Genomic DNA, 27030 nt, shown 5'->3' on the forward strand with positions numbered 1-27030 from the left:
ATCTTTGGACTCAAAACCACTTTTGCCAAAGGTGCATCACCGGGGGGGGGTTGTTACAAACATGTTTGGAATAACTTACATAAAAGGGAAAAACAGGCTCTGAGGGCACGTGGAGCACAGGGTGCTCCAGCAACAGCGCTGGCCCCTGCCCCACACTGTCCCCTCACGCAGGGGAATCCTGCAGCCCCAGCTCCTCTGGTCACCCAATACAACAGCTCAGCTGCTCCAACTGAACTGCAGCCTTTGCTCCGTTATTGGTGTGACAGCCCTCCAGAGCTGCTGTGCCCGGGGTTGATGCTGCTCCCACCTCTCTGCCATCCCCCTGTGAATCACCACCAGACCATGCCAGGGGCGCCCAGGAATGTGGAGTGGGTACATGGAGCAGAGGACAGGCTGCCTACCCCCTCCTCATTTGCCAGGCTAATTTAACCAGGACTTCACATAATGGAAAACTTTCCAAGCCATTCCTGGAGTTCCCTGCAGCCACAGACGGCCAGGCTGGGGGTGCTCCTGGCTGCCAGCCATGTTCTTCTGGTCTCTGCTGTGGGGCTAAAGAACCTTTGCAAATAGGGATGGCATTCCTCCTCCCAGCACCACTCTGCTGTGTTAATCCCTCCTGCACCATCAGACCCTGGCTGAGGGGACAGAGCCAAACATGCCACTCATCCCATGGTACTGGATACCAGCCCTTGGCTGTTCCCTCAACCCCAGCCACACCCTTTTGTCACTGGCAGCACTGTGGGCACCACAACTTCATCATCCACAACGGCTGTTGCATGAGCATGCAGCTTTGTGGCAGCAGCACAGTGCTCAGCTACCACCTGCCACACCTGAACAGGCAGCTGCCCACGATGGGAGCAGGCAGCTGCCCACAATGGGAGCAGGCAGCTGCCCATGATGGGAGTAGGCAGCAAGGTGTTAGTGATCAGCAGCCAGTGGAATGCATCACTTATTTCCCTCGTGAGCAGACAGGTCAAGATCCTTGAACCGTTTCCATAAACTGTTTGCTGCTGTGAGAGTCATGTCCTGAGCCAAGTCCTGCCCACAAACAGTGAGGTTTACAGGCAGCATCCTGTCCCCCCTGCCCACGCAGAGCCCAGGGAGCCACGGGGTCCCAGCAAACCTTCCTCCCTGGGATACGGGCACGAATGGCCCGTGAGAGCAGCAGTGCAAATGCTGTGGGGTCAGCCCTGCCACAGGCACATCCTTGCCCAGGGCTGGTCCTCCCCATCCCTCCCAGCCCAGCCTCGCTGCATTCAAAGGGGATAGTTTGAGCTCCTGACCTACAGAACACCCCAACAAAACAGAAGCTTGCAAAGAAATGGAGTTACTCTTGAAAAACATATTCCCTAACTGCTCATTCCAGGGTCCTCAACTGAGAGTGGCTTTGGCCAGCGTGAAGGAATGCAACAGACTTGGCTTCTGTGTCAAAAACATTTTGAAACCATCAGCAATAAATCCTCCACGGGAGATTTCACAGCAGAAAATGGGGCAAAATGCTCTGAGGGATGGGGACTAGCACTCCAGTCCACTTGGAAAGTCACTGCAGGAAACCTGGGGCTGCAGCAGGGAGAGACCAGGGAGCAGGACAGAAGCAATCACTTCCTCCCTCCCAGCATGGAGGACAGAGTGGCACAGCCCAGTACCCCCCTGTGCAGTGGCCAGGTGCACATGCCACGGGTCAGGTCTGTGCCAGAGCTGCCAGGAGGCACGCAGTGGTTTCCCAGCACTGCTCCGTGCCCTGTGCTGTAGATAAAATCCCTGGTCCCAAAGTCACTGTGTGGAGCAGGGCCAGGTTGGGGCAGCAGGAGCTGCTGACCCCCTGGGCACTGAAGGGTTCTGCATCCTGGCCCATCTGACACCAGCTTGAGGAGCACCGTGCCAGGCTCCAGCTCACCCCCTGCACCAAGCAGCCACGCTGGCAGCACTGCTGGGGACGTGCATTGCAACCTGGCTGGGGAGGCTTCCTCAGGGGAGGAGTGGGGCCAGGCTGGGGGAACCTGATTTCTGCCCCGGGCCTGTGCACACTGAGCTCAGGATCAGCTGGCAGCCCAGGAGGAGCGTGCCTGCAGTGGCAGCAGCTGGATCTGGGACACAGAGCTCCAGATGGAGCTACAGCAGGTGCAGCACGAGCGGGTGCTGTAACACAGTGTGCTGCATGCAGTGCCAATGTTTGGTCCAGAACGTTCCCAGCTGGCTGCAAGGTCCGGGCCAGGCAGCAGCGGGTCACTGCCAGCACGGGACTGCGTCAGCAGGCAGAGTCCAGGCAGCACCGCGCACACGTGGGCACGCGGCAGAGGGCAGGATGCCAGCCAGACACAACCAAGACCTCAGAGGACCTCTGGGCACAGTGTCTGCTATCGCCCCAAGGCAGCCAGGGACCACTGCAGCCTCCCACAGAGACACAGCCTCAGCTGCTCACTCTGCACAACGCCCCTGGGTGCTGCTGGGAGCTGAGGTGGTTCCCAGGGGAAAGTGCAGCTGCCATTAGGTCTTCTCAAACCCCTTGCAGCACGGTTCTGGGCAGCCCCAGCCACTACACTGAGGGGTCAGAGAGGATGGACACCCACCATGCCCCCAGGGACACCTTGGCTGGTGCTCAGCATCTGCAGCCACATGCCAGGACTGCCACTACCCTCCCCAAGCTCTTTGGTGCCCCATCCCAGCCTGGCACAGTAGGGATGGGTTCTGGAGCCTGCAGGATCCCACAGGTCAGGACTGCACAAGCAGCTAGGGGTGCAGGAGCAAGAGTCTTCGCACTGGGGTGGGGCTAAGCACCTTAGGCAGCAGCCAAGGCCAGAACTGATTAATGCTGCTCAGAACAGCTGTTACACATTAACTCCCTTGTTTGTCCCATATGTCCCAGCAGGAGCCTCCTACCAGCACCCTGGTCCCAGGAGCAGGGCTGAGGCACCCTCACACAGCCATGCCAGGCACTGTGCTGGGCGTTGTGCCAGCCCCCACAGCCCCTGGACCCCTGCAGAGCTGAGCCAGGGCCACCTCTTACAGGACACCAGTCTCCACAGCATCAGCCATAGTGGGGTCTCGCCCCAGCCTTAGGAGCCACAGCAGCACCTGTGAGCTACTCAGGTTTGGTCGGGGAAAGCACCCCAGTGCCCGTCTATTGGGAAGGGCAGACACGTGGCAGCCCAGCTCGGGCAGTGCCCCTCCGGGGGCACAGCCGTGGGCTCCTCCCATGAGCTCCCAGTGAGCCCAGCACACTGTCCCTACCTGCAGAGTTGGCACTGCAGCAGCTGCCAGAGCCTGGCAGCACCTTGGCCCTGCAGTCGGGATGCTGCAGTGGCTGCGAGGCTGGGGAGGATCTTTTGGGCATCCTGGAGTTGCCATCTCCCTGTGGATGGGAGTGCCATCACACCGCTCGCTCCTGCCACCCTGGGCAAAACCTTGGGTGGACCGTGGCTCCAGGGGCAGCTGTGGCTTTGTGCCATGTGCAGCCCTGGCCGGCACTGTCACCCTGTGTGCACTGGTGTACCTTGGGCAGATGGCAGGAGCCCTGTCTGAGTGGAGGGGGGCAGCTGTGGGCACCACACGGAACACAGGAGATCAAAAACTCACTCCTAGGGGTTGTTTTTCAGAGGTTTTGGTTGCACCTTTAGCAGCACTGCAGTGCTGAAATGACAGCTTCACCAACACCTTCAAAAACCAACCCTGAGCACATGACAGCCTGGGCAGGGGGAGGGCAGGTCCTGCCCAATGCCTATATGGGTGGGGACCCGTCACACCCCGCCAAATGGCGGTGCCAGGCTGACGTTGAGGAAGCCCCCGAAGTGGAAGGGGGGAAGGTGGGGGGCACATGCAGCAGTGGAGGGCAGGCAGGCGAGGGGGTTGGCCCCGCATGCCCTGGTGTCCTGCTCACTGCTGAAGTACACACTGCCAGGTGAGTCCACTGAGGGGTCCTCGTTGAAGTAGTTGTAGGGCCTCAGGAAAAAGCCAACACTGTTCCCCACGGCCACCGTGTTGGGGACGTCTTCAGCATGGGGGACATGCAGGAACCCCACGGAGATCCAGGCAACCAGGTCCTGGGCAGGAGAGCAAAGAGGCATTTATCAGGCTGAGCAGGACTCTTCCAGCCTGGCGGCTGCTCAGTTTGGCTCCAGGACATGTGAAACCTCTGTCCAGGGCAGGAGCCAGGATAGCACCCACAGGGCTCAGCTCCTCTCCCCCCAGAGCCCCCAGCTTACCTTGTTGGTGATGGTCTCGTTGTTGATGAAGTCGGCGAAGGCGATGGTGGGCGTCCAGGGGTCATTCTGGTTGTAGATGCTGGTGCTGGTGGGCTCCTCCTCCTTCCGCTGGGTGACAGCCAGCTGGTACCTGCCAGCACAGGGAGCAAAGGGCTTTTCCATGCTGGCACAGGGCAGGGCAGCCATGGCATTGCTGGCTGGATGCACTGGTGAACTGGGGCTGGATGCATCCCTGGTGCATGCCAGGGGACCTGGTCTGTCCTGGGGCAGAGAGGGAAAAGGCTGGCAGGGATAAGCATGGCAGTAATGGTCAGCAGCCCCAGCACCTTTGGGCTTGCAGGGAATGCCTTACTGCCTGTGGCTTTTCCAGCATGCCTGAGAAACACAAACTGATCCAGGCAAAGATGCTGCTGCTCAATGCCCAACACAGTCCCTTCAGCCACAGCTACTTCTCATCCATACAGATTCCCCAGCATGAGCTCTGTTAGTTCACCCTGGCAGCGAGACTGGTCTGTGCTTATCTCAAGCATTTTCTAAAACACATTCTGTCCTCAAGGGAAGATATCACAACCTGGGGAAGCCAGTGCTTCCCTTGGGAATTAGTCCTGCAGCTTGGTTCCCCACAAAAGGAAAAACATGCCATTTCTCTAAATTAGTCTGATCTGGGGTCAGATTCCTGCCTGTGACCTACCATGAGCAGACGTTATTGAGCAACTTTTCAAGGGAATTTCAGAGCCAAAACCCATGCATGTTCTCTGTTTAACCCTTCCCTGCAGCTTGGCACAGGCCTGCGCAGAAGTGGCAGCTCCCCCGCACCAGGAGCAGGAGGAGCCAGGGCTGCAGGGGTGAGTGGGGCAATAGGGAGTGGGAGCCAAGTGCTCCCCAGCCCTGGCACCCACCTGCCCCAGCTGACAGACCGCTCCATGGAGCTGTTGATGGGCAGGTGCTTCCCAGCAAAGCTGATGATCTGGATCCGGTAGCTGCGTGGGTGCCCCCACTTGTTGGGATTGGGGCTGGCAAAGGAGAGGTAGCGGGGCAGGGGGGCATTGAGCGGGAATGCTGCCTCATCCTCCCTCTCCAGCCTTTTCCTGCGGAGGTACGGACGCTCGATGGTGTTCTGCGTGCTCCAGGGATCTTTGATAATCTCATACTCCATGTCCTGGGTCTCCAGGAAGTTCAGCTGCCCTGTGAAGCAGAAGGGGAAACATTCTTGACCTCCACACCCCAGACAGAGCTGCAGGCCACAGTGAACCACAGCCATGAACAAAGGTGGTCAGACCTACCGTCGACATCGAGGTCCACCTTGTAGTGCATGTGGTGGAAGTGCATCGTTCCCAGCGTGTGGGGCCCAACCCTGTTGCCATAGTTAGTGCCTTGGCCATGGAGGAAGGAGGTGCTAATGTAGCCAGTAGCATGCACACGGACCTCCATGGCCCCACTGCCGTGGAACATGAAGTCCCAGATGTAGTCGTAGTTGACGAGCGTGGAGATGGTACGGATGACCAGCGTGTTTTTCCGCAGCCCACCATAGTAAAAGGACTGCGAGTCAGAGAAGTGGCGCCGCAGAGGGAGGGCAGAGTCGTGCTCAAAAATGCAGAGTGAGTTTTGGTTGGTCTTGGGAGTGTCTGACTCTGCCAGGTAGTGCCGGTCCACATAGGTCGCTGTGTAGGGGCAGTCGACGCCCCGGACCAGCTCGTAGGCAAACCTGCCGATGCCAAAGCTCCCGTCAAGGTAGCGGGTGGACATGCCCCCAGGGCAGTTGGAGCCATACAGGGCTAAGGCTTCCTGGAGACTCAACTCATAGACAATCCTCTCCCTCCGGTACCTGATGTCAAAGAGGCGTGGGCCAGAGTTGGGGTTCATGCCAAAGGTGATGCTCCAGCCCTGGTAGGTGACGCGATTGCCCCTGACGCTGTAGCGGGGACCCTGAGGCTCAAACTGCAGCGGACCCAGGGAGTCGGGTGGGTAGCGGGGCCTCATTGAGCCCAGCACTGCATCAGCCTGGGGCTTCTTGAGCCTGACGACCTCCAGTGTGCCAGCCAGAAACTCCTGCTCCAGATCCTCTGTGCTGGCAAAGTACCGGCCGTTGTAGAAGACTTTGCGCAGCTGCCAACGGGAGGCATGGAGGTCCCTGTGCTCCACCAGCACCTCCAGCCCCACTGGTGACAGGTAGTAGCCAGTGCCAGCCACGTTGTGGAAAAGGACAAGCCAGGTTGTGCGGTCGCCAGACTTGAAGCCCCGTGGGGCCGTGGTGAGGATGGCCAGGTCGGTCCCGTCAGACTCGCAGCATGTGGTGAGGAATTGCGGCGCCTTTTTCAACTCCCTCCGGATGAGGGTGTTGATATCCATGTACTCCTTGCCAGTAACAGGTCTGCGGTGGTATGGCACCTTCCCCCCGTACTTCTGCACCGTCACATCCCGGTGGTACGCCGGCGTTGGCAGGGGACCCACCACGTACTCGGTGACATTGGGCTCTGGCTGGTTCCCAAAGTACAGCACAGCCAGTGCCTCTCGGGCGGGACGAGCCCCCCCGCCGTCCAGGAACCGCAGCACCTCTGCCTTGGCAGGGACCTGCAGGTCCACGGAGGCGATGCAGTTGTCCGAGGGTTTGGCACGCGAGGCATCAACCAGCTGCACCCCAAGGTTTCCCTGCAGGTACCGCACCACTTGCGCCATCTCCTCGGGTGTCAGGTCAGCAAAGACCAGGCTCTGGCCATCCTCGGTGTCCTCCTGCTCCACGGGGAGGTGCTGGCAGGTGCTGGGGGCCCTTCCTCTGGTCAGCAACACGCAGACCAAAGCGAATATCGTGGCTAACGCCAGACCGAGGAGGACGAGCACAGTTTTCACGTTCATGCCTGCTGAGGCACCAAGTGCTCCTGCAGTCTGGCAGGATGCATTTCCAGCTGCAGAATCCTCCCAGTGACCCTCGGGAACAAGGGGCTGGGTTTGTTTTCCCCCCCTGTTTTCTCAGCAGGAAACAGCCTGGAAGAACTCGCAGGAAGGACGTGCAGAGATGTTCTCACACATTGCCAGGATTTGCTGGGAACCATAAAAGGCAACTTTGCACTGCTTTGCCAGCAGTTTATAGTTTTAAGTAAACTTAATGCTTGTGCATCTGTCCTTCCCTCTGGTCCCAGATCATACACTGCAGAGCTTGAAGGGGATGGATCCAGTCATTCGAGGGAAATAAATGCATCTCCCCGCTCCTCCTTCTTTTAACCCTGCAGATGCTGGGCAGGCAGCAGTGCCCGCAGAGACAACCCTTCCCCATGCAGAGCAGCGCTGGGCACAGCACCACGGCCTCATCCTGACACAGCCCCACCACCACCACCACCAGCATCACCTGCTGCTGCCAAAATCCCCACGGTCCTGCAGCCGTGACAAAGGGGACAGACACTTGTCACTCCGCAAATGTGCCCCTGATCCTGAGCTACATCCTAGCACAGATGGGGCTGTGAGGAGGGGGACGAGGGCTCCAGAGCCTGACCAGCATCCTGGCAAACAGGCAGTGGCACTGGCCATGCTGCACTGCCAGCAGCCATGAGACCTTGCAAAGGTCCCCTTTGCATCCCTCCCCTGTGCTCAGCACTGAGTGCCTGAGAGCTGCAGCCCATGGGGTCCTGGCCCTGAACCCAGCCTTCCCCCAACACCCACAGGGCTTGATGCCAGTGCCCACCTCGGCCCCAGAGGCCCAGGACACCCCAGCCCATCCCTCCTGCCCTCCAGCTGGACGTCCCCATGCCCTGACAGGTACCCAGTGCCACACTGCTGGGCTGGTTTGTGGGCAGAGGGAACATGGCAGAGACCAGCATCACACCCCAGGAGACCCTGCTGTGAGTTGTAAGAACGAGACACTCGAGAGCACTGGACCAGCACCATTTTCATTATTTTAACCTGAGATATGCACTACATAGCACTTATTTCTACAGCAGAGGAACAGGATTTTCCTCACTTTCCTCCTGAAACAGACTCAAACTCAGCAATTAACAGATAACACAGACTCCCATGTGGCATCATGCCAGGAAGATCACGCTTCCTTTTTCAAGAGCACTATTTCAAAAGCAATGATAAAATGTGAAGTCATTACACAACTGGAAATTGAGACAACTTCACTAAAATAAGAAAATCTGAGACAGAACAGTCAACCTGGTGTCTCTGACCACATCTCCTCACACCATCCTGTAGCACTAAAGCCTGCTCATGTTTTGAAAACCATCATAGGTGAATGGGGGAAAGTTTGGCAAACAAGAGGCAGTTTTGGGCAGGCAGGCGAGAGGGTTGATTTCACATGCCATGAAGTCCTGCTCACTGGTGAAAAACACACCATCGTGGGAGTATATAGAGGGGTCCAGGTCGTAGTAGTTGTAGGGTCTCAGGAGAAAACCAACCGAGTTTCCCACAGTCACAGTGTTGGGAATATCCTCAGAGTGTGGGATGTGAAGGAATCCAGTGGTTATCCAGGCAACCAGGTCCTAGGCAGGGAAAAGCCACAAGCCCAGGGTTAGTTTAGAAGCTGCAGCAGCAGTGACTGAAATTCACATGGGGCCATGGGGACTGACAGGAGAGAAGGAGGAGAACCCATAGGCACCAGGCAGCTGCACTCCCACACACTGAGCTCCCCCCTCCTGGGAAAGATCCTCTCCCTTCCCCCAGGGCCTGCCTGCAGCCATGGCCACAATATCTATCCAGCGGAAGGGCCCTTGCCTTGACCTCTGTGGCCTCACTCCAGCCTCACAGAGATTTTCCTGATGTTTTGCCAGCATTTCTCCACAGGGAGAAACAAGCTCCTGCTCTGCACGCTCTGATCTGCACACTCTCACAAAGCACTGAGCAGGCTTATGGAGAAGGGGATGCTCAAACCCACTTTCCTGGTTGCCCAGGGCTGCTGCTCTCCCAGCTGAGCATGCTGTCCCGTGGGCAACACCAGGGTTGCTCAGTCCCTGGGGCTCCCGTTGAGCCTGGGGATGGCTGGTACAGCTCCAGCCCAGGGGACCCCAGCCCACCTCGTTGGTGATGGTCTCGTTGTTGATGAAGTCGGCGAAGGCGACGGTGGGTGTCCAGGGGTCATTCTGGTTGTAGATGCTGGTGCTGGTGGGCTCCTCCTCCTTCCGCCGAGTGACAGCCAGCTGGTACCTGAGGACATGAAAAGAGACAGCCCCTTGAGTCAGGGCAGAGCTAAATCAGCTCCTGAAAGAGCCTGCACAGCACAGGCTTGCTCCAGTGGAGCAACCTCAGCCCAGAAGACTGTTTCCCTGTGCCTCCCCAATCAAGGGACATCCATGTGATGCCTTCCCATCTAGCAGAGCTGGGGAGTGTCTGAGAACCTGCCACCCCAGCCAGAACAGCCTGACCTTGCCCAGCTGATGGCCCTCTCCATGGAGCTGGCTTCGGGGATGTGGTCCCCTGCAAAACTGGTGATCTGGATCCTGTAACCACGCTGGTGGCCCCACTTGTTTTTGCTGTTGGCTGCAAAGTAGATGTATCTGGGCATCTTTGACTGGAGTCGGAAGGCAGCCTGGTCCTCTGTGTCCAGGACTTTCTTGGTGAGTCGTGGCCGCTCTATCTGCTGCTCTGGGCTCCAGGGAGCCCGTGTCATCTCAAATGCCATGTCATGGGCCACCAGGGAGTTTTTCAACCCTGAAAAGCAAAAACAAAGTCACTGAGGAGCGTCTCCACAGTCCTCTGTTCCCCAAGGACATCACTGCAGTCAGAGTTCACTCTCCCTGTCCTCCCTCCCTGCATCCTGAGCTCGGGGCACCGATTCTGCCCGAGAGCAGTTGCTGCTCCACAGCTCCTTGTGCCACAAGTGTACACCATGTGTGTTGATCTATAGCTGGACACTTGTCTGAGCCAGGCAAGACCACTCTGCAGCAGACTCTGCAAAAGACAAGAGGGGACAAAGGGCGAGCCTCGTCCCAGGGCAGAAGAACAGGTTTGCTTTCTGTACAAGCACAGCCTAATTAACCAGAGCACCCGCTGGCACAGGCTGTGTTACTGCTCATCAGCATGTCCTGTGTGATGGAGGCGCCTGGAGCAGCCCAGGCGCTGAACACATTTGCACAACACAGACCAGATGTTGCATCGTTCAGGTCCTGCCACAAAAAGAGACACAGGCCCGTCTCAGGGGGGATATGGGAGCAGGAAGGGTACAGGAGCAAATCGATCTGGGGACAAGATGGCAAAGGGCTGGCTGAGAGTGCTCGATGGCCAGTGTGGGTCTGGCTGATGGGCCAGTGCTCAGCACCACCTGCCCATCCCACCAAGATGCCCTCAGAGTTCTGCTCCTTTCAGTCCAACATGAGTTCCCAGCTTGCATAAAGACCACTTCAGAGCTGAATTTCTGGCCATCCACGAAGGTCCAAACCCCACAGTAGAAGATCTGTGCAGAGCCACCACCACTATGATAATTTTCTTTCCTTTCCTCATGTGATCAAACCTTCTAACCCCATACCTCCTCTGCCAGAGTTAGCAGTGACAGCCTGGTTTCATTCACCTTTTGCCTATTCCTGCAGTTTTGCCATCCCCCCGTTGTAAGCACACCACCCTGCCTCACAAGTGGAAAGGAAAATCTGTATAAGCACTAAAAAACTCAAGTTTTGCAAGACTAAAAGTACTTGGGGAGGGCAAAAAGGAGAGAAAAGACCCAAACCTACCTCCTACGTCCAAATCCAGCTTATAGTTGAAGGAATGAGTACGTATCATACCCAGAGTGTGTTCCCAAAGCCTATTGCCATATCTCAGGCCATCCCCATGAAGAAAGGATGAGCTCGGGTACCCTGTGGCCTGGACCTTGCCTTCAATGGCCCCGTTCTGGTAGAAGATGAAGTCCCACACATAGTCATAGTTGCCCACGGTGGCAACGGAGCGAACGACCAGAGCAGAGTTGACCAGCCCCCCGTAGTAGAGCGACTGCAAGTTGGAGTAGTGGCGCCTCAGAGGGGAGCCCAGGTTCTGCTCAAAGATGCAGAGGGCATTTTTAGTAATTCTAGGCACCTGGGAATTAGCAAGGTAGTGCACATCCAGGTATGTTGCTAAATACGGGCAGTCGACCCCCCGGACCAAGGGGGAGGTGTAGCGCCCGAGGCCAAAGCTGCCATCCATGTACCGCGTGGACATCCCTCCCGGGCAGTTGGAGCCGTACACGGACAGCGCCTCTTGCACGCTCATTTCATAGGCAACCCTCTCCCCCTTGTGTCGGATGTCAAACAGGCGCAGGCCCGTGCTCACGCTCATCCCAAAGGCAAAGCTCCACGCCTGGAAGAGGACCAGGTTCTTCCTGACGCTGTAGCGAGGACCCTGGGGCTCATACTGCAGTGGGAACAGTGCGGCCGAAGGCGCTCGGGGCTTCATGGAGGAGAAGTCCCCATCCTGTGGTGCCTTCCTCACCTTCTCCACGCTGATACGGCCCTGCACGTAGGCACTCTCCAGCTGAACCATGTCCCTGTAGTACTGCCCATTGTAGAAGACCCTGCTCACCGTCCACTGGGAGACATCCAGGCTGCTGTGATCCACCAGCACCTCCAGCCCCACCGGGTGCAAGAAGAATCCACTCACGTTCTGAAACAGGATGAACCAGGACTTGCGGTCTCCAGACTGGAACCCGTGAGGGGCTGTGGTCTGAAATGCCACACTGGTGCTGTCATACTCCAAGACTTCTTGCAGGAAGCTTGGTGCTGCAGCAAATGCCACTGTCTCCAAGAATGCTGCCACCTGCTTGTATTCAACAGCCAGTGTCGGTCTGCGGTGGTATGGCACCTTCCCCCCGTACTTCTGCACCGTCACATCCCGGTGGTACGCCGGCGTAGGCAGAGGACCCACCACGTACTCGGTGACATTGGGCTCTGCCTGGTTCCCGAAGTACAGCACAGCCAGAGCCTCTCGGGCAGGACGAGCCCCCCCGCCGTCCAGGAACCGCAGCACCTCTGCCTTGGCAGGGACCTGCAGATCCACGGAGGCGATGCAGTTGTCCGAGGGTTTGGCACGCGAGGCATCAACCAGCTGCACCCCGAGGTTTCCCTGCAGGTACCGCACCACTTGCGCCATCTCCTCGGGTGTCAGGTCAGCAAAGACCAGGCTCTGGCTCACGGATCTTGTCTTCTCCACAGTGCTGGGCTGGGATTCACAGCTAGGCGATCGCCTGCCCCTGCTCAGCAGCATGCAGGAGAGGATGAAGATTATCACTGCAGCCCCAGCTAGGAGAACGTAGGGAAGTTTGGGGTTCATCGCTCTGAGTGTGGCAGCAGGGCACACGGTTTGGCTGAAGCATCCAGAGAGTGTTCCTCACCTACAGACCAGGCTCTTTATTCATTTGTGACTGTGGGCGTAACGGCGACGCTTGTGAGATGGGGAGGGAGCCTGGAGCTCTCATGGGGCTCTGGGATCACAGGTCCCAGCCAGTTTGGCTTGTTTTCTCCCCACCCCAGACACACGGAAGGACCCAGCCAGGGAGCCGGTGACTGACTCACTCATCAAGCTATTGCTGGGTTTCTCCTGCTGCAGGGTGACACCACAAAGAGCCCCAGTCTCGTCTGCCCTAAGGACCTTTGCTTCTTCCAGCATCTCCCAGGATGCTCCCTCCCCATCTCCTGTGGGAATGTGTCTGTGCTGGTGGGGCTGGCTCAGCTGGCCTGGTCCTTTTGTGCCCAAGTGCTCCTGGACCAGTCCCACTCCCCTGTAGGGTCAGTCTACACTGGCACAGCCCAAGACCCGCTGGCTCCCCAGCACCTCCACATGCTGGTTATTCCTGTCACCATTCTCTGTTGTCTCCGAGTCCCTCCCAGCCCTGAGGGAAGAGACCTGGCTGCTCCAGCCTGGCTCCAGCTGCAGGAAGACCAGAGGCAGCTCCCTGGTGAGAACAGGAGGCACTGCTGAACTCTGGGCAGCAAGGGACAGGCAGCACCTGGAGTGGCTGTCATCAGCCATCCCAGCCCCACTCTAGCAGACATAGTCTTTGCACAAGGGCTGTTGTGGGCAGAAATGGTGCAAGGCAGCTGCCCCTGCATGGCCATCAGCTCCTGCAAGGCTCCCCCAGCACCAGCCCCACGCAAGGCAGCAGTGACACACAGCCAACAGCAAGGATGACTTTCCAGAGATCAGGGTCCACGTCCACTAAACACCCTCTTGGTGGGGACACACTGAGACACAGGCAGGAGGGGCTGGAACCATCACAGCACTGGAGCAATTTACCCCATTTGCAGCTGTGGTAATTTAGGAATTATGTGTTCATTCTCACTTCCCACTAGGGATTAATTGCCCTTTTTCCCTGCAAGTCCCGCACAAGCCTCAGATCAGGATCCAAGAACCTGTGTGAGGGATGGCCCACTTTAGCTGTGACACAGCTATGCCTTCCCTGTGCTGGAAGGTGGGGATCCTGCAGGCACCTCTCATGCTCCCTCCATGGCCCCAAGCCCTCTTGCCTGGAACACGGCTCCCCTCTCACTATGGGGAACAAGTCTGGGATATCACACAACTCTTCTCAAGAGAGTTTTGCAGCAGTCAGGGCTCAGGGTCTTTAAACAGTGCGAGGCATGGATGGGCACTACAGTCACAGAAAAGGACCTTGTCACCATGCAGGAACTGTGTTTTAGCACGTTGTTGAGCCTTGCTTACAGGAAGGGACCAGTATCAGCCCCGACTTTGACCATAACAAAAGCAGCAGCACCTTTCAAGGCCACACAAACCCCTGCATCACAGGTAGGTACACAGGAGAACGCATGCTGGGACCGAATGCTTGCTTAGCAGTCAGCTGCAGCTTGACTGATGTAGCTCTGAGATTACTTCCCACAACCCAGAGGCAGCTTGGATCCCTGGGACTGCGTTTCTCCTCGGGCTGGTTCAGATGCAGCTACTGCCTCACAGCGAGCTCTTTAGTCCTGGGCAGATGTAAAACATTTTTCCCCTACCTTTTACAGGAGAAGTTTTCAATAACAGACACTGAGTGTCCACCTGTGCTCCCACTGCCCCCAGACTGCAGCTACTGGAACAGCCTTTTGGAAGCAAAGCTGCCCCTGAGGCTGAGCACCCCTGCACTCCCAGGGTGGCTGCCAGCACTTGGCTGTGAGCAAGGGGCTGCTCCTGGACTCAAACAACCCTGTGCAGGGATCTGCTGCCAGACCATGACTGCACAGGGAAGCAGAGGAACTTGCTGGGTCGCTGTAGCAGCTTTGCAGCCCCAGGCTTGAGATCCAGCTCTTGAGTGTTTCCTTATGAGAGGAGTGGGATACAGCTGCAGGAGCTCAGCCCCACGGAGCACCAGGACAGCTGCCCTGCTTTACCTGGCACAGTGAGACAATAAAGGGACTTTCCCGAGGGACAAGGAGTGCCAGGACCAGCCCCAGGTGCCGCAAGAGTGGGCTCACAACGTCCGTTCTCAGACAGGGCCGACTCCCTGTCTGCCCAGCCATGCCTATGGCAACACACGCCGTGCCAGATGTGAGGCCTCAAGGAAACACAAACATTTTTCAGCTACCACCTTTCATACTTTCCCGAAGCTGAACACAGAGCTTCCAGAAATTCTCACTGCCTTCAACTCAACGACCTTGACAGACTATTTTATAAATAGAAAAATAATTTTGCAAAGAAAGAAGAGGTTAGGAGAGTAAAGAAGCAGAGTTCTGATGTCAGTTATTAGGGACTCTACGGAGAAGGAGGCAAACCCCAAAGCACTGGGGTTTATCAGTACAACTGAAGGCATTAAAAGAAGATCCAGACCTACCTCCTACATCCAAGTCCACCTTGTAGTTGATGAAATGGGTGTGTATCGTACCCAGAGTGTGTTCCCAAAGCCTATTGCCGTATCTCAGGCCATCCCCATGAAGAAAGGATGAGCTCGGGTACCCCGTGGCCTGGACCTTGCCTTCAATGGCCCCGTTCTGGTAGAAGATGAAGTCCCACACATAGTCATAGTTGCCCACGGTGGCAACGGAGCGAACGACCAGAGCAGAGTTGACCAGCCCCCCGTAGTAGAGCGACTGCAAGTTGGAGTAGTGGCGCCTCAGAGGGGAGCCCAGGTTCTGCTCAAAGATGCAGAGGGCATTTTTAGTAATTCTAGGCACCTGGGAATTAGCAAGGTAGTGCACATCCAGGTATGTTGCTAAATACGGGCAGTCGACCCCCCGGACCAAGGGGGAGGTGTAGCGCCCGAGGCCAAAGCTGCCATCCATGTACCGCGTGGACATCCCTCCCGGGCAGTTGGAGCCGTACACGGACAGCGCCTCTTGCACGCTCATTTCATAGGCAACCCTCTCCCCCTTGTGTCGGATGTCAAACAGGCGCAGGCCCGTGCTCACGCTCATCCCAAAGGCAAAGCTCCACGCCTGGAAGAGGACCAGGTTCTTCCTGACGCTGTAGCGAGGACCCTGGGGCTCATACTGCAGTGGGAACAGTGCGGCCGAAGGCGCTCGGGGCTTCATGGAGGAGAAGTCCCCATCCTGTGGTGCCTTCCTCACCTTCTCCACGCTGATACGGCCCTGCACGTAGGCACTCTCCAGCTGAACCATGTCCCTGTAGTACTGCCCATTGTAGAAGACCCTGCTCACCGTCCACTGGGAGACATCCAGGCTGCTGTGATCCACCAGCACCTCCAGCCCCACCGGGTGCAAGAAGAATCCACTCACGTTCTGAAACAAAACGAACCAGGTGATCCGATCTCCAGACTGGAATCCACGGGGAGCAGCTGTCACGACTGCAAGACTGGCTCCATCATAGTCCATTACTTGTCGCATGAAAGCTGGAGCTGAGGGGAACACTTGACCCTTTAAAAACCCTCCAAGCTGCTTGTATTCAACAGCCAGTGTCGGTCTGCGGTGGTATGGCACCTTCCCCCCGTACTTCTGCACCGTCACATCCCGGTGGTACGCCGGCGTTGGCAGAGGACCCACCACGTACTCGGTGACATTGGGCTCTGCCTGGTTCCCAAAGTACAGCACGGCCAGAGCCTCTCGGGCGGGACGAGCCCCCCCGCCGTCCAGGAACCGCAGCACCTCTGCCTTGGCAGGGACCTGCAGATCCACGGAGGCGATGCAGTTGTCCGAGGGTTTGGCACGCGAGGCATCAACCAGCTGCACCCCGAGGTTTCCCTGCAGGTACCGCACCACTTGCGCCATCTCCTCGGGTGTCAGGTCAGCAAAGACCAGGCTCTGGCCATCCTCGGTGTCCTCCTGCTCCACGGGCAGGTGCTGGCAGGTGCTGGGGGCCCTTCCTCTGGTCAGCAACATGCAGACCAAAGCCAATATCGTGGCTAACGCCAGACCGAGGAGGACGAGCACAGTTTTCACATTCATGCCTGTGGCTGGTCCGGCAGTGTTCACAGCAGCCTTCAGAGAAGGCTTTCCAGCTCCTGCCTCTCTCAGTTTATGCTGCACTGGATGGATTAGCAAAGAAAGTACAAAAGACTGGGAGAGGCTAGGGGAGGAGATCTGAAATACGTGGTGACCAGTTCTCTCAGCTGCAGCCTCCTCTGTCTTTCTCCACAGCAGTGCCCTGAAAGAACTTGTGGAGATGCAGGGTCAGTGACTCAGACAACTTCCACATAATTCCGTTACTTTTTCAGTCCAGCCTGGCTTCCTGAGGCTGCCTGTAAAAACGGAGATCATGCAGTCAGCCTGAGGTGGCTGCGATCACTGCGAAGCTCTGACAAGCTGGGAATTGTTGTTACACTGTACAATTTCACCTCTTTGCAACTCACCCATTTTTCTTGTTTATCAGGCTCCTTCCTTGTAAACATTGTCCCTGGCAGCACCATTCCAAGCTTGGAGTTACTTTTTATTTTATTTTTTTCAGTCTTCCACATGGTAGCCTTTGCTGAAAACACATCCTTCTGTGTAGCAGAAGAAAAACTTTGGCAGGCATGGAGGTGTAGCTCAGGATGAGAATCAGGCCCCAATGCACTGTGAACAACCAGCTCTTAGTTTGCACCTCAGAACAGCTCTGAACCAATTAATCCCCAGCATTTCACTGCCACAGGATCGTGCAGCCTTTATCTCTGCCTCCAATTCACAGATAAACCGAGGTGCAGCTTCCAAGAGGTTCCCTCAAGGACAGAACCATCATGAACCTGTGCCCGGCTGCAGCTGAGGGCAGTGCCCACTATTGGTGCTGCCAGGCCACAGTGCCCAGGCTGAGCAGCCAGAGCTGCCCTCTGCCACCCTGCTGACAGTCTCTGCTGGCCTCAGAGCTGTTCAAAGGCACTGGCAGAACGAGGCAGCCAGAAGGACTCGGTGCTCCATCCTGCCACGCAGCAGATGCTCGGGGCAGACCAGACACACCACACTGGCTACAGTCCCTGAGCTGGTGCTGAGTAAGACAAGGCATCCAAGAGAACCAGGGCTGGACATTCAACCCAACATTTCCACTCCTGCTGCCAGCCTGACCTCATCTCACCCTCATCTTCTCTTTCTCCTGTCAGAGTTTCCTGGTGGGAAACAGCCCCCACCAGCCTCTGGTTCTTCCTCTGTGGCAGATCCTGCCTGGGGCTCAGCCCCTCTCTGGTCCTCCAGCCACGCTCAGGCACCACACTGGGAGGCAGAAGGCCATGTTGCTGTAGGACACGCTCCATTATCCTCACCTCCACTCGCAGCCTCAGCCTTCTTTGGCCTGGGACATGCTTGTCCCCGCTCTGCCAGCACACAAGGCTCTGCCTCACCAGCCATCATGCCAGGAGAGACTCAGAGCCACAGCACTCACTTGACATGGTCACAGTGCCAGCAAAGGAGCTCACTAGCACAGACACGAGCAACGGGGAGAGACAGAACAGATGAGAACAGAGCCTTGGCTGCACAGGATACAGCAGCCACAGTTTTGGGAAGTACCTGCTCTCATCTCACAGCGGCAGAATTGGATGCCTCTGAATAATCCCAAATTAGGCAAAGCAGCGCTGCCTCCCAAGTCAGTCTGTCAGTCCACAGAGTCAGTGAGGCTTGGAGGATTACCTGGGGTTAGGCTTGAAAGAAAAATTCCCTTTTGGTGTAGGCCTGGAACATGGCAGAGTGCAGAGCAGCAGCACTGCTGTCCCGGTTCAGGTTTGGAGCACAGCCAGGACATACCTCCTGCCTCTCAGGAATGGAACAAGTGTTCTGCTGCCACACACACGGGCACAGCTGGGCCGAGACTACAGCGGAACCTCCATGGCTGCATGACAGAGCTCACACGGACCTTTCCTTCAAGAAGTATACAAAGAGCAATCATTCAGGTTTGACTTTGCCTCTTGGATTTGCATCCCGAGTCCCTCAAAGCCACAGCCCAGGCTGCAATTACAGAAGGGCCTTTTCCAAGCAGCACAGCAGTAGTTTAAGGTTATTGGATAAACTCCACAGGCCTTCCTGCCCCACAAATCACAACTCAACCCTGCAGCTGGGCCGGGAGAGATCTGAAAATAGAGTGTGGGAACACTCCCCATTCTGTGCATGTCGGAGACTTGAAAGAGAAACCCTAATCTGTACTGACATCCCCATGACAAACCAACCACAGCACGTACCCCAGAGCTGCGGGACACGGATGGCAGCTTTCTACACTGCCTCTGCCCCACTGCAAGGCCTGTGCCATGGAGGCCATGACTGATACCGGGTTTTTTTAGTACCATCTGTTTCTGCTGGACTTTTCAAGCTCTGGTTTATAGATCTGCTTCAGAAAAAACAAAACAGCCCTAAATCCACCTCTATCTTGCAGCAGGAGCTTCAGGAAGGAGAGTAATTAACTGAGCCTGCAGTGCCAGGAAACCTGTGTCGATAACTGACTGATGAAAAGCAATGATGGATCTTCAGGGGCCCCCCACACACTGGAATTGCTTGTGTACCTTCTCTAAAAGAAGCCTGAAGCAGCTTAAAGCTAACCTAGAATTAAAGAAATTGCACATCTCCCTAACAGCAGTGTAACTTGTTTATGACCTGCTCGGCGCACGTACTGCTTCCCACATCCCAGTTCCCCAGTGCAATCAGCCTGTCACTGCCCCACATCCCATATGGAGAATTCACATCCTACCCATGTTTTATTTTGGCTACACAGTCACTTTTAGGCACTGCCCATTAGTACATCTTATATTTGCTAAATTGCCCACATTCCCCAAACAAAGTGACAAAGGAGGGAGTTTGCTGCATTTTCACTCACACAGAAAGGTAGAGGTGGCAAAAAATAGCATGTGAAATTTATAGAAACCCAAACTAGACAGACAGCTTTTGGCCTGGGGAAACTCTGAGTTGGTGACTGTGACAGCTGGGGAAAGGGCACAGTACAGAAAAACCCCCGCCAACACTCCCGACACCAGCAAGGCTTGAGTAAACCCCACACCAGAGCTCAGACTCTAAGAAGTTCCCACTCCCAAAGCCTCACCTCATGGGGCCAGCTGGTACAAAACACAACAGTGGAACTGCCTGACCCTTCCCCACGCTGGCTGTGCTGCTGGCAGCGCCTGTGGCTGCACACAATGGCTGAGCCATTATTCTCTTCCCCTGCATGTAAGCCAGGACGTCTCAAGGACTGATGAAGCTGAGCCCTGACCCCACACTGCCACTGCTCCCAGACTCACCGACATCACAGACAACAAACCCTCTCCCATATACCCCTGCCCCCATGGATGAACCCTGCTCCCTGCCAGCACCTGCCCAGACAACAGTCCTGGGTGCTCCACCCTTCCACAGGACTACTGGCACCACCTTCTTTTGCTGTGATGAGGAGGAGCCCCTTGTGCTGCACCACATCAAGTCCTGCCAGCAAGTCCTTCCCCTGGGCTCTGACTCCAGCCACCTCAACCCCAGAGATCTGTGTGCAGCTCAGTGCCCCCTCCCTGCACGAGTCGGGCACCTGCAGGGCTTTCCCACACTGCAGGAGGAACCTTCCTCCACAGGCACCTGCTCCTGTTCCTGGGCAGCTGAAGGTGCCAGCTGGGAGCCCCAGTCTGTGGCGGCCACTCCCAGGGCCAGTCACAGGCCCTGCAGCCCTGCAGTTGGGGTACAGGACACTCTGGGAGTCCCCAAGTGACCTTTGAGAGGCCTCTGGGCCCCAGTCTCAGTGCATCAGGCACGGAGGGAGTACAAGAACGGGATGATCCCTAGGGAGAGCAGAGGGCACTGTGGCTGGGGACAGCAGGGCAGCCACCACTCCCTGGGCATCACACACATGGAGCAGCCAGGAATAATGGACTGTGTGCCCAAGGAATAACTGACTGTGTGCCCAACAGACACATGGCACTACATCCAGGTGCTGCAGGACAGCCCAGAGACACCTGCCCATCAGAGCAGCCCCGGAGCAGCTGCACACCCAGAGAAACCCAACGCAAAGTTCCTGTGTCTATCTGAACTGGGATGGCCCGAGTTCCACACTGGGCTGAGACGGGACAAATTCCATCAAACCCAAGCCCGTGGGCCCATGTGAAGCATGCTGGAGGAACAGGAACAACCTACACAGCAGTGCAGAGCATTTACAACACAGTCAAAAAGAGGAATGAGGAGAATGCAGGAAGGAGCAACTGAATTGGAGAAAGGCAGGACCAGAACAGGACACTAACACTGCATGGCCTGAGAGCCCAGCATCACACACAAGGGGCTGCCTTGAAAGAATTCCAAGTACCTTATTTTAATTTCTTGACATGGTAAAAGTTTACATACGTTCATCTGGCAAAGAGAGCTGAACAAATTAAAAGGAATCAATACAAAGAAACACAAGGGGAAGTGCTGTTCCCAGACAGCAGCTCAACGCAGTTGGTTTGTTACTGAATATTTATTAGCGGGAAGACTAAGAGTTGACTTACTACAAACAACAACAGAAGAGTCTATAGCAAGGGCCAGCGACCTGCCACACTTCAGGCAAATCCCTGGGAAACCAGCAAGAGCCATGGCTCTTAGATGTGGAAGCAGAAGAAAAAAAAAAAACAAAAACAAAGTAAAAAAAAAAGAAGGGGAGAAAGTTCATTCCATTTGTCACTGTTGTTACAATGAGATTAACACAACTCTTAAGGCTACTGCACAGTAAGAATATACAGATGTAACAGCGAGACCTGGGAAACAGCGAGGTTCCTGAAACAAATGATTTAACATTCCCTGATTAGGGGACTTAAGTAGAAATACTATAAATAAGAAAAATTTGAAGCCTGCAGCGTTATGGGCCCACTTGCCACACACAAAAACTGATGCAACACAACCAGTCATTTCCAAAGGGGTTTGTAATGGACCATGAAACGTTCTGGCAGCTTAGCGGAGTCACCAGGCACAGGAACGTGCCCTTTGCAGGGGAAAGACTGCAAGGTCTGCAGGGTACCAGGTGGGTATTGGCCACCCTCACCCCTGAGCACCAGCTGTGGTAGCCAGCCTGCTCTGCCCAGGCACTGGGGAGCACTGCCAGGGACAGGGGGGCTCGGTCTGACCACATGCACAGATATTGGGACTTTAGCATCAGACCTCTGGCCCCTCCCTTCCCTCAGCCTGGGCAGAAGCATCTCATGCCGAAGGGGCACTGGGACGTATGTGAAGAAACATTAGTTTTAGCCAAGGAAGTGGCTCTAGTCAAATGGCAGAGGAGCAGAAGCCACCTGAGCTCGTGACAGCCAGGACAGCACTGGCCCTAGTTCGAAGCACCACCTCGTACTCTGCACTGATCCAGACAGAACTGACAAGGCAGAGACCCATAGGGCAAGCTCTGCTGAGCCAGGAGAGAGACAGAAATGGAGTGCAGATTGCTCAGTGGCACTGGAGTATGGCTGCTGCCACTGGCCCCAAGGGGCAGGGTCCCTGGTCAGTGCAGAGCTGGTGGCAGAGGGGCCCAGCCACAGCTGGCAGCAGGGAGGGAGCTCCCCCCCTCTGGAGTGCCACCCTCTGCCAGGTTGTCTGCCCCATTCCCAGAGACCCCAGTGCAGCCACCAGCCAAAAGGTGGGACAGGACAAGAGCTTGGTCTCTAGTGTTGTTCCCAGTCAGGTAGGAAGCAAGGCGTGAAGGAATGTCCCTGCCTGGCTGCAGCAGCCTCTGGGGTGCCCAATGCAGCACAGCCTCTACTACCAGTGACTAGAGGGAGGGAGAGCTCCTGAGACCTGAACAAAACCAATCACAAAACTAGGCGAGAATTTCTTTAGAGTTTAACTAAGAATGCAATACTATTTCCAGCCAGTTTCCCATCTCGATAGTCACGTAACAAACCAAGGCAATGACGGTCTTTAGTTGACTGAACAGTTCTCAAGTTCAAACGTTGACACTTAATAGAGGGTCTCAGCATTGCTGCTCCGAGGCCTCTTGATCTTCTCAATGTTTTTAAGGATCATGTCATGCAAAGTGACCTGCAAAAACGGAGAACAGGACTCAGACAGGAAGGGTGAAGCCATCCAGTGTTCAGCATTCACCACGAGCACTGGTTACCACAGCAGCACCACTCCCCTTGGCACCACCCTCAACCCCCATGTGCAACTCCACACTCAGCTAAAGGAAGGGCTTCCTTCAGCCAAACCTTACAGAAGCCACTGCACATAATATCAAAAACATTTATTCAGAGACCTCAGGATTAGCTTGTACTGTATGAAGAGCTTAGGATCACAGACTCCCACAGAAGGGGAAGGAATATTTTATGCTAGAGCCTTGTGAACACTTGGAAACACCTCCATGTCTAGAGAATGGTGGAGAAGCAACAGTCAGCTCCTGTGGCTGGGGCTGAAGTGGAGCAGGCAGGCTTCCTGCCAGGAGCGGGCATGCTTGCAGGGAAAGGAGAGAGGAGCAGCAGCAGCAGGAGCACAAAGGCTTTCCACTGCTGTGCTGGGAGCCAGTGTGAGCTCTGTGTTTTCACTTACATATTGATTCCTCAGCTCTGAAATGATCAGGCGCAGACTAATGTACTCCTTCTCGTCGATCTCCGTCACGGTGCGGCGATAGTCCTCCTGCCGAGAGAGCGCCCGAGCTCAGCCAGGCCTCCCACACCTGAGGGGGGCTCCTGCCTTCCACAAAGGAACCTCCCCCCTTCAGCTTATTGCCCTCCATCCCTGTATGATTCCCCTCTTCCCCCAAGACCCTCAGCTCAAAGAAGTCCCAAGAAGCAGCAGCACGAACATGCAGATCTTCACGTCCCCAGCGACTTACCACATGAGGGTACTTGGCTATTTTGGAAACCAACTTTGCTCTTGTGATATAGTATCTGGTAACAAAAGGGAGAGACTAAAGATCAGATAAACAGCACCAGGATGGTTTTTTTCTGGTCCCAGCTGCCCTGTAACAAAGGCCTTTACAAAACATGTTCTTTTTCCAAGGGGATCCCAAAAAAGAAGTCTGTTCTTGCATGCCTACCTAGAAATCTGGTCCAGGTAGGACGCTGCCTCACTCTCCACAGTCCGAAGCTCAGCGACTGTTTCCTCCTGACAGTAAGACAAGGAAACCATTAGCTCCAGGAGACTGTAACTCGCCTTCAGGGCTCGGAAGGCAACATCTCAGCAGCAGCACATCAAGCTCAGGTTTGGATTTTAAGACCTAACCCACTCCCAAGACTGCAGCTGCTGGACACCATGAACCGACTCAGAGGAACCTCAGAGATCCAAGTCCCTGGAGCACAGAGCAGTGCCTTACCTGAATAGAAACACCAAAGTTGTTCCCATCCTCTATCCTGGGGATGAGAAGCTGCACCCACATTTTGACCTGCAGTGGAAAGATCACAACACTGACCAATGCCAACATCTCCACAAAGACCTCTCTTAGAAATGTTAGCAAAAGCTTCCCAGGATCCTGCCTTTGCCACACAGCTCACAATAAACTGCTGCAGGTCCCACATGCACCTGCAACACTCCTGAGGAAATCACTTCCCACGTGGCTGGGGTGCCACTCAAGCCAGCACAGGGGATTCCCATGGGAAGTTCTCCTGACCATAACACAAGAGCTCTTGGCAGGGGTCTGTGCCTGTGCAAACGGAGGGCAAAGCAAAGCCTCACAAGGCCTGACAACAGAGGTCCTCCTCCTTCAGGTGAACAACAGAGCTCCCCAAGGGCTTCACCTGCCTCCCAGCCCATCAGATAGGGCAGTAGTAGCCCTGCCTTTCCCCATCTCCAGCACAGAGGGGTCTGCTCTCTCCACAGCTCTGCCTCTCCAGGAGCAAAACCAGCCCGCTGCCTCCCCTTGCCCCAGGCCCACACCCACCGTATTGCACTTCTCGATGAGCAGCCTGATTTCTGGCTTCACTTTCTCGATGATGTCCACCAGCTGCTGGTTGCTTTTCAGCATCCCATTGGGCATCACGAACACTTTGGTACCTGCAGCAGAGACAAACCCCCGGCGTCAGCGACGTGCAGGAACTGCAGGGTCACCTGAGCCTCATCTCCCACACGGGCCAAAGAGGGACTGGGCCAGGCTATGGCCACCAGTGGAGAAGGGGAAATGGGACATGGGATAGCAGCAGTGACCATAGGGAAGGAAAAGAGAGAACATGAAGCAGAGATGTGGTTGAAGAGCTTGAGGCTTCTGAGGCTGAGCACAAAGGGTTTCCCTGGGAATTTCTGCCTCAGCTTAATCCAAAGCCTGGAATCTTCCTCCAGACAAAGAGCACAAAGCCACCAGAAGATCAGCTGCCTCTGTCAGCAGGCCAAGCTCAAGCAAGTACTACTTATGTCTATCAGAGAAGTACTAATTATGCTTCTAGGAGCTGGAACCTGACTCCTCCACACCAGCACATCTGTGTGTTGGGCCCTGGCCTGCATGAGCAGCAGCTGCTGTCAGGGCAGGGCAAGTGGGGCTCATGTGATTCACATCCCCAAGGCATGGTGCATTGGTTCAGGGGGCAGGCAGCAACACAGGGGACTCAAGCACTCTTACCCTGAAAGGTCTCTTCATGGTCTTCCAGCTTCCTCTTTTTCATATTTGGCTAAAACATACAAAATGTTTTACTCACAAACTAGTCCTAAGGTTATAACAGTGCTGCAAAGGAAACAAGGAAAACTTTGGAGCCTCTGCCACACTCCTGGCCTTCTAAGCATCCTTCTTTAAAGCCAAAAGGGGACTGCAAAGCACAGTGTTACCTCCAGCAGACCTCCCCAAGCAGCTCCTCTGTTTGAGAGACAAACCCCTAAAAGCCTTTGGGAGAGCCAAGGCTTGTTATTAAATAAGAATATCCTACCCCAGCACAGAGCAAGCCATGCAGTTTTAATTAAGAGAAACCAGGATTACAGCCAAGAGAGTAACCTTACCCCATCCAGTCCATCATGGCTGTTGGTGAGAAGAATTGGGTCAGGCACTGGGAGGTTCATATCCGAATGGATCTGAGTAAGATCATGAATATTCAGGATGGGCTCCTGGAAAATAAAGGAGATTTGTTATTTAACTATGAACTAACAAATTCTGCCACACGAAACACAAGGAGAAGACAAAAGATTCAGACCTCCTTATGCAGCTGCAAAATAAGGATGAATTAAAAGGAACATCCCAACAACAGCCTGTGAGAGTTCCCTCAGCCCAGGAGCAGTGAGCCAAGTTGGGCTAGACTCAGCCATCGGCGTCCCTGGTGCTGCCAGGGACAGCCTTAGACAGATAAAAGTAAGAGATCACAAAGAGCAAACTGGAAAAGGCAGCACCCCTCCAGAGCCACTGGCACCTCAGTGCACATGAGCCACCAGCTGCTGCCTTGTGTCTCTGCAACAAGGTGAAATGCAGAGAACACAACTAGGATGAGACCTGCTACGTTGCTGGAAAATGGAAAAGGATGCAGAGCACAAGGCACACCCTACCTTAAGGAACCCATCGAGTTCTAACAGTTTCTTTGGGAAAAAGTTTGCTACGAGGTCTTCAGCCTGAGAGAGAAAGAAGAGACAGCAGTGTGAAACAAGGCCATGAGGCAGGAACACCAGGGAAATCATCCGTCCACAGGCAAGAAATGGGAGAGAACACAAATCCCTCCTGCTGCCAAAACCACCCTCAGCCCAGGTGAGGAGATGCAGGGAGAGCCAGGAGGCTCAGGAACCTCCCTGCAGGGGGTGACTGATGCTCTGGGTGCTGCTGAGCTTCCCGAGGAGCACTGACCCGCACTCAAGTCTGTCAAGAAGGTACACAACCAAACAGCCCCTTTCCTGCTTTCGGTGGGACACTCACCTCACTCGTGATCCGCTCCCTGAAAGAGTCAACCTGCAGAGGGAAACAGCGACAGGTCAGGGCCGCTCCGGAACAGCGGGGCCCGGGAAGGCCGCGCACTGCGCCCCGCAGCCGCACCCAGGACCTCCTGGGGAACGCGGGGCAACGGGAAGAGCCTGCAAACACCGAGCGAGAGCTGCCCGTGCGGGCTGGGCTCCGGGCGCTGTGGGGAGACGGAAGATCGGCCGGGCCATCCCGGGCCAGCGGCTACGCTTCGCCAGGGCTCGGCTCGGGGGCGGCCGCAGCGCAGCCCCGGCCGCGTCCCCGCCCTCCCGGCGCTCCCGCGGGGCAGCGGGCGGGGCGGGCGGGCCGCGCTCGGCGGTCGGGGTAGAACGGCCGGGTGGCACCGCGGGGCGGCACCGAGCCCGCCCCGCCCTGCGCCCCGGGCCGGCGCCAGCCCAGCTCGGCGCGGGCCGCGGGGCAGAGGCGGCGGGGCGGGCCGGACCGGGCGGGCGGGGCGGGCGCACCTTGAGCTTCACCTCCGGGTCCACCTTGAGCAGCGAGGCCATGGCGGGTCCGGTCTCGGGGCCGCTCCGCTCCCCCTGGCCCACACCGGAAGTGACCTCACGCCGCGCGCCCGCCAATGCCGCGCGCGCCCGCCGACCGCGTGACCCCCGCCCTGCGCGCGCACGCGCCGCCGGGTCCTGGCCGCTCACACACGGCCCCGCCACCACCGCCGCCGCCGGGGAGGGGCTACGGAAAATGGCGCGGGCGGCCCCGCGCGCACACACACTCCTGCCAGGACCGCGCCCCGCGC

At 56.2% G+C, this 27030-nt stretch overlaps 2 protein-coding genes across 8 annotated transcripts; both read right to left on the reverse strand.

Moving 5' to 3' along the window:
- Positions 1-61: 61 nt before the first annotated feature.
- On the reverse strand, positions 62-16996 carry AOC3 (amine oxidase copper containing 3). 7 transcript variants are annotated; one of them, XM_051794743.1, is made up of 5 exons: positions 16184-16996; positions 5486-6755; positions 5102-5387; positions 4203-4332; positions 62-4040 (listed from the first exon to the last, which is right to left on the reverse strand). In XM_051794743.1, exons 1-5 carry the CDS (start codon positions 16481-16483, stop codon positions 3738-3740), a joined length of 2289 nt encoding a protein of 762 aa, XP_051650703.1. In that variant the 5' UTR covers positions 16484-16996; the 3' UTR covers positions 62-3737. The 7 variants fall into 7 exon arrangements, with proteins under 7 accessions (XP_051650703.1, XP_051650701.1, XP_051650702.1 ...); XM_051794741.1 differs by lacking the exon at positions 16184-16996 and adding an exon at positions 12123-12927; XM_051794745.1 differs by lacking the exons at positions 62-4040; positions 4203-4332; positions 5102-5387; positions 5486-6755 and adding exons at positions 7772-8674; positions 9206-9335; positions 9554-9839 and having other exon boundaries at positions 14917-16776; positions 16888-16996.
- A 3747-nt stretch (positions 16997-20743) lies between these two features.
- PSME3 (proteasome activator subunit 3) lies at positions 20744-26886 on the reverse strand. The gene is made up of 11 exons (XM_051794762.1): positions 26741-26886; positions 26235-26267; positions 25874-25936; positions 25337-25441; positions 24966-25014; positions 24294-24406; positions 23730-23798; positions 23454-23521; positions 23250-23304; positions 22964-23050; positions 20744-22459 (listed from the first exon to the last, which is right to left on the reverse strand). The coding sequence occupies exons 1-11, from the start codon at positions 26780-26782 to the stop codon at positions 22379-22381; spliced, it is 765 nt and encodes a 254-aa protein (XP_051650722.1). The 5' UTR covers positions 26783-26886; the 3' UTR covers positions 20744-22378.
- Between the last annotated feature and the right edge of the window lie 144 nt (positions 26887-27030).

Source organism: Manacus candei, unplaced genomic scaffold (genome assembly GCF_025592945.1).
Source record: "Manacus candei isolate 608988 ecotype Guabito, Panama unplaced genomic scaffold, ASM2559294v1 h1tg000040l, whole genome shotgun sequence".
Classification (NCBI taxonomy): domain Eukaryota; kingdom Metazoa; phylum Chordata; class Aves; order Passeriformes; family Pipridae; genus Manacus; species Manacus candei.